Raw genomic sequence first — 12618 nt, 5'->3', positions numbered from 1 at the left:
TATTAGTCATAAAAAATAAATACTATCCTAACTTATTTAAAAGTAACTGAAGTATTTGAAAAAAAAAAAAAATAACCTATAATTGATATTTTGTGCAATAAAACTGTAATTCAAAACGAAAAAAAATTTATATGTCACGCTTTGTAAAGCCATAAGAAAAATAGAAACAATACAGCTGCTTTCTGAGTTTCATATATACACTATCAACTTATTTCACCTGACAAAAAAATGTATGGAATGTGTGCTTTTTCCTCTCTCCTAAAGTTTTCCGATTTCACAACACAAATATTTAAGTAATGAAATATTTAACTTCTTCAATCAAACTAGTAATTTTTGTAAAAAAGGCAATGAAAAAAAAAAACTTTATTCATCAAGGTTCGACTATTTTGAATTGTTCTTTTCCTTTATTTCTTCGGTCATGTAACTTAAATCTTAGAAAATATTGGATTTTTAAGAAAAACGATACAAATAAAATTTGCACTACAATAATATTGGGGGGAAGAAGGCGTACTTTGTTAGGTTCGTATACAAAGAACATGTGTTTGATATAACTTTTTTTTTTTTTTTTTTTTTTAAGTTATGAAAATTCATTGTCTTTAAAGCATATATAAAAGAGCCCAAACTGACAAAATATTTAGATTTCACAGAAAATGCAAGTCTTGGATTGGAATACCAGATTATAATAATAAAACTATTACTGAAGAATCATTTAATATTTAGATAAATTGAACATTAAATAAGTTTCATTTCAAACAAAAGATAGAATTTTTATCATTTTACAATTAGTTTTAAGAAAAACTATACATGCCTGTCCATATGATTAATTACTACAAATACTAAAGGAGGAAAATATTTCATTAGAAAGAAGTATGGTTTTCTCAACTTAAGATGATATAGTTTATGGCACAACAACCGAATTTGGCCATACTGCAACAAATAAGTGGAGATAAAAGAATTATTTTGTACACAATTCCATGTTACAACTTAATGCAATAAAATTTCATGAAAAATATTTAAAAAATTTTTTAAAAAGAGTAAATACATGTACATTACTGTCTTCGAAATATTAGATCATTGATAGAAAACTTTTCTTACAATGTTAAAAAAATGATGAAAAAACAAAAAAAGCCACAACTAAAATAGTATAGAAGTTGAAAAATTCTGAAAACAAACAACTGAATCACAAGATTAGGTAAATATAATTTCAGTAAGTTAAACTGTTTTTTAAATACCTATTATGAACAGAAGTAATTAATAGATCATTATAAAATATTTTAAAATCTATCCATCGGTATGGGTTTCTATAAAGTCTGTGTTTAAGAGAAATTACATTGGCGATGGTGGAAATAAGGCTGTTGTTCAGGAACAGGTAGTGTTTCATCAAGTTTCAAGAAACTTATATTTCATAACATTGTCAGATTCTATTTCATTACAAGATGTAAGATGGACTTATTATATGCGTTAACAGGTTCAAGTTCAGAATCTACAGCAAAGAGTATTTCATTATGATCATTTATTGTATTAGATTAGATTTTGGAATGGGGCTCTAAAATCTGAAATATCGACAGGTTCCTGGATTTGAGAAGTAGATTGAATGATTTTAACAATATCTGAGAAGAAATAGATATTGCATGAATATATTTTGAATTGAATCCATTTTTTAATGTTGAGGCATACCTGGTTTCAGGAAAAAGCTTTTAAGCTTTAAGAATTTATTTGGCTTCCAGGTAGAAGACCTGCAGTTTAACCTTAACCGAGATTATTTCTTTTTGAAACTTTCAAACAAAATAAGGTCCTGTTCTGTGCACTGCAAATAAAAGTGCGACTGCCTTAACAGTTTGCGTATTCCAATTGTGCAGTACATTGTTGGCTACCAAAACCCTGTTTCGCACAAGTAAGAATCTCGCAAGATGAGACTTTAAGAGACACAAACATTGACACTTCAAAGCATCTCAGGGGATTCGGTATATAAGATATTACAGCTAATTTTATAAACCCTACTTTAATTCAATGCTGAAATTTGGAGGTGTTAAAAGTAAGAAAATGAATGTTTTGCTATCAATGAGTTGTCCACAGTTTCGTATAGAAATACAAAGCATGTGTATCATCCCTTGATCCCTTTTTAATTATTTGGTTATTTCATCTAATGCTTCCTTTCACAATCCCCCCTTCCCCCGAAGAAATAACACTCTTTGAGAAACTCAGTGATATGTGAGCTAACACAGATTGAGATTGATACAGATTATTTGTTACATTGTTTTGCGACCGAGTTTTTGGTGAAACATTGATAAGCATATTGCCTGATCAGAAATCTGGCACAAATCAAGCATCACTATTCGCAATTATTATTTTCTAAACAAAAAATGTGAAACTGATAGAATGTTTCATTTTTAGAAGAAATTATTTTAAAAATGAAAAGGGTATTATAAAGTTTTCCATCAATAAGCAAATCTATCTAGTGCATACTGAAGAGAGCATGTATTTACGTCAAATGTAAATTTTGAAAGGGATTCGGGTCCTGACAACACTGCCTACCACAGAGTCCAACTAGAGAAAATAGCCATATTCTTCTCAGTCTTGGCACGGTACCTTGCTGCTAGCCAAGGTTTATATGGCAGGAGTTACCTCCAGGAGCACTGAACCACCTTTAGCGGTAAGTCTAAGAAAACACCATTCTTTCCTGATTCCTGGCAGACTAGTCCTTTAAATGGTTAAACTACCAGATAAATTAACACAACAAGGGTCAACAGTGTATCTCATTTCTAATATATCACCATGCACAGTCAACATAAGGAATTCTTGGCTGCCCATGAGAAGCAGGAAGCAAACGACTGATAATGGTTTCTCAAAAAATTTGCCATTAAAGGATACAGAAGACAGCATATAGTAGAAGGCACAAAGGAGGGTAAATTTAAAGGGAAGAATGATCCCTGGATATCTCATGATAGGAACACTTGCATTCAACTAAAGATGGTGAACCCTTATAGAGAAGAAAACAATACGTAATAATGGAGTGGCCTTCATGTGAAACTACAAACTTTTAAAACCGAAACTAATGCATATTAAATGTACAACTGTAAAGAAAATATTTTAATTAATCTGTGCATGTTTTAAATTGACTAGAAAAACTTTCTACAGTAATAAAAAAAGCATACATTTAGATATTTTAATTAGACACAAAAGCTATTTTAAAACTAAGAAATATTTTCAATGTACTCCTTATAATTTTAGACATGATGTATGTTTTTATCCCATATAACAAAATGAATAATTTTGCTTAGTTTTATAAAGATACTTTAAATCAGATATCATCTTTCATTATGTATTAATAAACATTTCACTTTTAATGCCTACAATTTGATGATTTGCTTTAGCAAAATAAACCTAAAATATGCAACTAAATTACAACAATGCCCCAAATTTTTATTCTTAGCCATGAATAAATGACATATAAGAATTTTTCTAACTCTAAATAAAAAAGGCATTTAATGTATATGTAAATGAAAGTAAGATTTCCATCAACTTTTGATTTCCTTTTGAGACTTTAATAACCAGAAAATGCAGCGCTGGCATTTACAGATATAATTCCTGCAATTACATCTGTAAATTCAAATGAATTAATATATCATCTTCATGCAACATTAGGTCGATTTTGGGAAGCATCCTGTAGTTATGAATTATGGTCAGATAATGATGATACATGAGCTAGCACCACATTATAAATGTCATGCTATTTTATAATACTTCTCTCATGATAGTAGATTTAACATGTACTAGATCTACATACATAAGAAATTTTCAGTGCAATGAGTCTCAAACTTGCAATGATCCGAACATAAAGTTTAAACTTTGTTAATTAAAAGTGATCACTTTTAATTCATTAGTCTCTTCAAAATAGAATAATTTAAATATCCTGAAACTCTATAAAATTACAAAAAACATTTGAATGAAAACTTTCATTGAAATTGGAGCAGTAGATATGGGTAAACATTTACTGTATAATGTGATCCAAACAAACTTACAAGTGTGTAGAATTAGATTTAATAAAAAGGTATAAAAATAACATGCATACAAAAATCTTATTTTAGATATATGAGAGCAAAATGTGACATTAAATGTTATTAATAAATGTATGGACAAAATTAGTATACAAAATAAAAGCAGACCAACAATTATAAAAAAGGAGTATTTATATTTTATTGCTTTTGATTATAAATGTTATCTTCATACATAGAAGACATATCTATGAGTTATTATTATTTATCATATTTACATTATCCTGTTGTTTTTGTAATTCTTCAGTCCTTTTATTGATTACTTCTGGCTGAATATCTATATAACACATCATAAGTTTATGATTTACAGCTATACCTTTCGAAGAACACTTTTCAATGCAAGATTCCTGCAATTGAAATGAAATTATTTTAGAGCATTTCATAAAATTTCTACAACTTTTCATATACTTATTAGAAAGAATAAATAACATCAATTTATATGTTAACACACTGTGAGAAATTTCATTACCTGCTGTATTTGCATAGGATGCAATTAACAATACATCCTATGCAATAGAATAATTATAATATTTAACAGTGTTTTATGAAACTGTAAAATGACCCTTATGATCAATGTTAGAACAAAAAAAAAAAAAAAAATCATGATTCAGCCTAGAAATTACTGTTAATTCTGGGCCTAAATGCCAAGTGTTCATATAGGCGATTTCTCATATTTATAGTATGAATCTGTCTGAATTTCTGATGAAATATTTTCATTTACTGTATTTTTATCAATAAAAAAGGATTTAAATTGTATGCAAAATCTAAAAGCACTATAGATTTCATAAATTTTCCTATTTAAACAGAATGTTAGTTTTTACATTTAAAACAACCTTTTCTATATTCTTTGCTATTTTATGAAGGAATCAATATAAAGGATAAAATAAGCAGGCAAACAAACAATTTGAAAATATTTGAGATCGAATGAGAATATAAGCACGAAATTTGACGATCAAGTTATTCTTTCAAAATCAATCAGGAATAAGATTCTAAAGTGAAAACAAATTGATATTTCAATAAGTGATATTGATATTTCAACAATTGATATTTCTATATATATATATATATATATATATATATAAAACCTTTAACCCTTTTTAAACTACAAAAATGAAAAATCTTGATTTGGTTACTTTTCTCTCTAAAATGCTTCTAGTAACATTCTTTTTTACAATTATATTGGAAAATTTTTTTTATTGGATACATTTTTCCACTGAACTGTAAAGCATATTGTAGAAAAACATTACAATAAATTATGTTTATGTTAGTCACTGACTAATTAATACCAAAATTAAAGCATGAAGAATATATATATATATATATATTCTATAATTAAATAAAATATTTAAAATTAGAAGTGTTAAAGAAGTTTGTGTTAGAGGATTAATCAATTTAAATTACAAACAATTTTTATTCTTTTCAATATGAAATTAAGGATATCCATAGAATAAGTAATTTCCCCCCTAAAATTAAATGAAAAGTCATGACAGAAATAAAAATAAAAACGAAGTATTCACTGAGATGAAAAGTAATGAAAAATAAAATTTTATCTTATTCACAGATGACTGTATACTGAACAGATGGGTTACAAACAACATATTCACAACTTTCATTTCATTTTTTGCCATTCCAAATTCTTATTTATTTTGCCAGTCATCATGAACATTACATTATTTTAAAATCATGCAACTTCTGTGACTTATTTATGTTTAAATAAAAAAAAAATTATAAAAATATTAATATTTAAAACTCATACAGTTTTATATTAATATATATTTGTGTGAAATCTTCTTGTAGTGTTAAATATTGGTCAAAGACAGTTTTATCTCTAAGAGTTAGCAGATAATTTATTTTTATTTATGCAGTCACTTTCAGTGACCATTTGGATCAGTTATCTTGCTATGTAGAAATAATTTTATTAGATCAGAAAATTTAATATTTAAAAGTTACTAAAACAGTTAAGATTATTTTCACTTTAGTTACTTGGAATCAGTGCTATTGAATAAAAAATAACTTCAAAGTGAAGTTTCTGAACCAAATGCAACACTTTTTATGAAATATAAATTTGCAATCACTTACTACATTAAACTATGTGCACATTGTTAAAAAATGAGTTTTTAGATTATTTCAAATGCATCAATATGTTTTGAAAGAGAAAGTCAAATACTGTTAGCTCCAAAATCAAAAAAGAATTTCAAACAGATGCAAAATCAATAAGAAAAAATAGATTTTGAAAAGTTCAAATTTGTCAATCACTAAATTAGATCTTAAGTTGAAAATAAAGTGCATGAATGCCATAATCTTCTAATAAAACATTATACATGAACATTTTTTTTTTGAAATTATAAAAGAATAATTCAATGTAAATTTCAATTTCTAGAAAACTGGTACAAGAAATAATTAGCATAATTTTTTAAAAAGTGCAATCACTCATAGAACTTGCATAGATATCATTTATAAGATAATTACATGCTTGAAGAACAATATTTATTAATTGATAATTTATAATGGAAAACATTTATACTGCAAAAACAATTTTGATACTCTTAAAATAATTTTTAAATATCTATTTGCAGTGTCCTAACTGAGTATATTGAAAGATTAAGATAACATATAATTTGAAAAATGAGATTAAGAATTTCATAAGATTGGACAAAAAGCTACATGATATACTATTTCATTACATTGGAAAGATGCTTTTCCTTATTTTAAAATATGTAAAGAGTGTTTTATTTTATAGCAATTTTTGAAGTTATTTATGAAAAACAGAGAAAATATCAACATTTTGCTTTATTTAATTATTAAAAAAATGAAATAAAAAAAACAGCAATAAAAAAATGGATTAGTAAATAGAGGTTTGCCTTTTTCCCCAACTCTCGAACATCGCTATGTTAATGTTTCCTTTTCCCATCTCCACCGTGCTACCTTCTCTTCATGGAAAAGTAAGATACTGCAATCTTAAATACTAATCACGAAGAAATTTAAAAATCCAGGAAAACATTGCATGATACATAAACTAATACCACTGGAAAAATTAATTATGTTTTATATTACATTGTTTATTATTATGGGTTTTTATATGTTTTACATGCTATAAAATTTATTTTTCTGAAAAAATTATTTAGGGAATAATTAATGAAAAAGTGAATAAAAATAGCAATATTTTATTCAATTTCTAATAGTTAAAAAGTCAATTAAATTTCAGAAAAAAATTGTGTAGAGGAGCACATCTTCAGCATCAATTAATGCCTATACCAACAATGATAATTATAGATCCAATGATTAGTTTTAAAGAGGGTCAAAAGGTAGGCAAACATTTACTTTCATTATTATCAGAGATTTATAAAACAATAAAAAAAAAAGCTAAACACTATTCATTCATCTTCAATGAGATGTCATTCTGAGAACCATGACTGAAATATTTACTCGGCTTAAATATTAATTTGGCCTCATTCTTCCTTCACAATGTGTTTTTTTTTTTTTTTTTTTTTTTAAACTGAAAAGAGTGTTAACATCTTACATGAAAATAAAATACTTATAACAATGATAATGTATAGAAGACCATTTTTTTTTTAAGAAAAAAAAGAAAGAAAACACTAATGTACAAGATGATGACTGGCATATTTCACTTGATGATAATACAAGATATATTATTTTATGAAATTGAAAACATTTCAGGGCTTCAGTTATTCTAGGGTATCAGAAAATCACTGAGCTTTAAAAATATTTAAATGAAATTCCTTATTTCCACATGTGAAATAACAATATTTTTATAAAATTATTTTACTGAGTAATATATATATTTTTTATTTGTAATCAACTAAACAATGTTGTGATTTTGTGAAATGTAAATAAATAAATCCATTAACTGTAATCAATAACTTGCAAAAGCAAAAAGTTTTGCAATGGAATTCCTGGCTTTTGCAACACTATTTGTAAGTAGCAATTTAACATGATTTAGGAAAATATCATTCTCTAAAAGAAGGTTTTATTACAATTCAGTTTAGCACATGTAATACAAACTTTGTAAGAATTTTGGAACAGTAAAAATGAAGCCTTCAAGTCTCATTCATACAAAGTGTCTACTCTAATTATACTCCAAATGCTAATTTCCAAACCATCAGACAGATTATGAACTTCCATTTAGAAAAATGCTCTAAATGATAAAAAAAAAAAAAAAAATTGCTTTTATAATGTTTAAGTCAATAAATGTATATTTGAAAAAAATAAACTAAATTTTTACACAGACCCTCAGTTCTATTAAGTAAAATAAAATCGTCATGCAAACATTTTAAACAGAGAAAATCGAATTCTTCTACTATCAAAAATGGTTACTGCTTCATGAAACATTGAATTTCGCAATTTTAGACCAATAAAAAATCAACCCAAGAGAGTGGCATCAATTAAAACCCCTAAAATGGTCTAAATTTCATGCTAATAGATAAACATGCAATAAGATGAAATAGAAAATACTTAAAAGTAACAATTATTTCTACAAATTTTAAGAGAGGAAATAAACACTAAAATAATACTTCAGAAGGTGTAAGTTGTCTACAGTTGAAATTTTCAATACAATGGTTAAAACATGTCTCAGCCATTTTATTATAAATGTACAAAAAGTCTTTCATCTGAAATGAAAATCAATATATTAGTGTACATAAAGATTCCTGATACTTTTTATATGTACCTGAAAGTTAAAAAGGTTTAAATTATATGTAACTACACAAAACAAAATAGATAGAGCATAAATTCATTAACATATATTTATTAACAGATTTAAAAAAAAAGAAACCAAATATGCTGAAAATCTAAAATTGAAACCTCCAAATATAACGGTAGCTCACTTAATATAAGCTCTCAAAAGTGAGATTTAAGATAATTTCTACAATTAAGTCCAAAATTTAAATTTCATACTTAAATTCAAGTTAAACAAGATAATACTGATAAATGGATAGATCTAAAACACTGCAAAAAGGAAACCTCAACTATTAAAAAAAACTTCATGCTTGTCTTTTTATTAATCACTACTGATTAATACAAGCATACAAAATTTATCAGATCTTTTTCAAAACAAGAATTTTAATTTCAATAGTATTGAAAAATTTTATAATTACTCTCTAGCTCCTAGAAATATATCCATAGAACGTGTTTTAATATGAAAAGTATATTTTCATTTGGTTCACATAGTCTTTCGAAAAAAATAATCCCCAAACTGCTTCAGAGAAAAGAGTACCTTAATTAGAAGGAATAATCTATTTTTTTAAAAGAGAGAATATAAGCATTCTATGTGATAAGATTGATGAAACTGAAATTAAGACTGACAGACTAGACTACTGCTTAAATGATGCACATAACTAAAAAATTCCCAGTATCTACAAGATCCAAATTTAATTTTAAACAAAAATTCACTAATTATTCAATTTAATACCAGACATTTAAGTGATGGATTATAAAAGCCTTTATATTATGTTAATCACTTTTGATTCCTGAAGCTTAGGTGATTTCATTCTTGAAAAATTCACTGGATAACATTTCTTTCTTTCTTTTTAATTTTTACATCTGCAGTTAAAAATAACTGTTTTTCAAACATTCTTTTATTTATATACAAAATAAAACAAAGTACATTACAGCAGTACCAGTAATATAAGTGGTTGTAAAAAAATTCTTGCAAAGTTAAATTCAGAAGTGGAAAAAATTTATTTACAAGTGCTCAATGGCATTCAGAAAATCCAATTTTCCTTAAGTTTATGCATTTGTTCATAATACTAGTAAACTGAGATAAAACCCATAACTTGTAAAAATAAAAATTTAAATTTCTTGTCCCATTTCATAAAGGAAAATTATTCAGTAATTATTCTAAAATGGGATGAATAGAAACATTTTCAAGGATGAATTGAAAAAATTTAAAGCATAATTTAAAACTGTTTTTAAAAAATCAAATATTAACAGTTGTGGGTCTTTACTTTAGTTTAAATTAGACATTAAATTATTTCATAAAGGAAAATTATTCAGCAGTTATTCTAAAATGGGATGGATAGAAACATTTTAAGGACAAACTGAAAAAAATTTGATGTATAATTAAAAAAAAAATTAAATTTAAATATTAACAGTTACGGGTCTTTACTTTAGTTTAAATTAGACACAAGTAGGAATCAATTACAATTTATAGATAATTATTTTACAAAACACTTGACAAATAATAATTTGGATTGTAAAACTGTACTAACTTTGCAAATTGTGTAGCTGACTACTGATAATGCAATAAGTAATTTCTGAGCATGTACCTACTGAATAGCTATACAGAAATAACAATCAATTTTAATATGAGTCCCCAGCTAATTATTTCATTAATTAAAAAAATAAATTGATGAAATATGACATTTCTACTCATTCTGAAATGTAGAAAGAAAAAAAAACAGTAGCGAAAATTTTTATTTTTTTCACCTTTATAAAAATAGGTCTCAGTAATACAGCAACAATACCAAAATGTAATTCTTCAATAGTTATAACTTGGTAATGAGGTAAACTAACCATATTCTTTAGTTCTGACATTTAACACGATTTGGCTGACAATGGCAAAAAAAAAAAAATCAGTACCATATTTTTTGGTTTTACCTAAATATGCTATTCCTCTCTCCCACATCATGGAATGTTGGGCAAAGTTATGAAGATCCCCAATGCTTGGACTTTTATTACCCTAGGAATCAAAGAATGGGGCAAGGCAGAAGTATGACAGCATGAATGAAATTAAATCTCGTGCAGAGTGATAATGTCCTGCATATAGGCATTTTATGTTCTGCAGTAATTTGAAGAAAAGCGAGTATTCGGCTAATTTTCTTCATACAACTCAAACCGAAATTTGATACAGAACTTAAATTATTAAAATAAAAATAACACAATTTTCATTTGTCAAAACTATTGCATTTACATACACTTGAAAAAACAGACCAACTGATGATCAATTCTTTCTCAATCTTGGTTTAAAATTTGATTAAAGTCTAAATTTCAGATGCAAAACAGTGTACCAAATTTTACACATTTAGCTTTCTACATTTTGTTGTTACTATATCCATTTGTACTCTGATAAACAATTTATTGCAAATTTCAATTAAAATTTGATAGAAATCTATCAATTTTGTGCAAAAAAAACACAAAATTTCTTCTAATTCAAAATATTTTTGAGTTGTCATGTTCATAGATAGGCAAAAGAACAGACATTATTCTAAGAATGTGGATTTTGGACACAGGAGTATGAAACAAAAATATTTATCAAAATCTTGAGATCAAATTTCTTGACGATTATATTATTTTCACCTCAAGAGAGACAACTGATTTTTCCCCACTATGCCATCCTTAAATTTCTGGTATTTAATGCATCAGAAAATTTCTTAAATGTTTAATATGAAGTTAATATTCGATATGTTGCATTTAATAAAAAGTATGAGTTTCTCTTTACCCCGATAAGACAAATTTAGCAGCATATATTTATCTAATATATATAAACTTTTTCACCTAAATTATAATTCTTACACAATGTGTTATTTATATTGTACGGATATTTATCCGTAGATAATAAGAATTTTATGATAAAGAGAGGCAAATATTTCTGCATTTATGAGAGTAAATATTCATTTAATAAATATTTATAACACTGGTTTCATGAAATGTTTATAATACTTATATAAAGAGGCAAATATATGATCATAGGAATACTCTCCAAATTATTCAGATAGTAAAACTGCAAGAGTTCTCTGCTTACCTTATTAACAGACTGATCATCATCAAGATTTTCCATCTTAGTAAAAAGTTTATTTTTTTACAATTTCCGAAGAAAAAAAATAAACACTAGTACAAAATTAATTTGAAACTCAACAAAAACGGTTTATAATTATTTATTTTCCATATAAATTATTAAACCCATTACCTGACCATTTAAATAGGTTTGCGCCAAAAACAAATGAGATAAAGTCTGTTTTCAAACACATGGATAACAAATGTTAATGTAAATGTACATAAAGTAATTGTCGTAGCTAGCGGCAGACAACAACGAGTTTGCAGCGCATGCGCTCTTTGGAACCTCAGCATTTTTGATCTCCAATAACCTTGAGAAAAATGGATTACCAAAGGCCAATATAGATTGGGAGAATATAGATTGCCAACTAATACTTTTTATCAAAAAGATGAAAAAGTCGCCAAGTTGACGATTTTTGATTCCTCATCATAAAAGCAAAACCTAGTGTTAATGAGATGCTTTATACTGTAGATGAAATTGGGTGTTATCCAATTCAATGCCAAAGTTATTCATTTTATTGCATTTCCCGAATAAGTTCGTCGATGCATTTTTATATTTTTCTGAAATAACACACATTTTATTGAGCTCAGGCCTGGCAAATCTAACATAAATGTAGCGAAAATTCCCAAAAGTTTTATGCCTGAAATCAAAATTAATAAGATATGTAAAATTCTAGGCATTTTCCCACAGTTATTTACAAACTCATCTTTTATTCGGTTTTATTGTAAAGTTATGTTTTGTCTCCATGATGCCTCCTCACACTGGCACAAA

The 12618-nt window shown here is 26.5% G+C and overlaps 1 protein-coding gene across 1 annotated transcript; it reads right to left on the bottom strand.

The window, feature by feature from the left end:
• Positions 1–4188: 4188 nt before the first annotated feature.
• On the bottom strand, positions 4189–12202 carry LOC129958108 (mitochondrial import inner membrane translocase subunit Tim10 B-like). The gene is made up of 3 exons (XM_056070301.1): positions 11815–12202; positions 8588–8683; positions 4189–4402 (listed from the first exon to the last, which is right to left on the bottom strand). Exons 1-3 carry the CDS (start codon positions 11848–11850, stop codon positions 4244–4246), a joined length of 291 nt encoding a protein of 96 aa, XP_055926276.1. The 5' UTR covers positions 11851–12202; the 3' UTR covers positions 4189–4243.
• Between the last annotated feature and the right edge of the window lie 416 nt (positions 12203–12618).

Source organism: Argiope bruennichi, chromosome X1 (assembly GCF_947563725.1).
Source record: "Argiope bruennichi chromosome X1, qqArgBrue1.1, whole genome shotgun sequence".
Taxonomy (NCBI): domain Eukaryota; kingdom Metazoa; phylum Arthropoda; class Arachnida; order Araneae; family Araneidae; genus Argiope; species Argiope bruennichi.
This window is presented reverse-complemented; position numbering and strand designations above follow the sequence as displayed.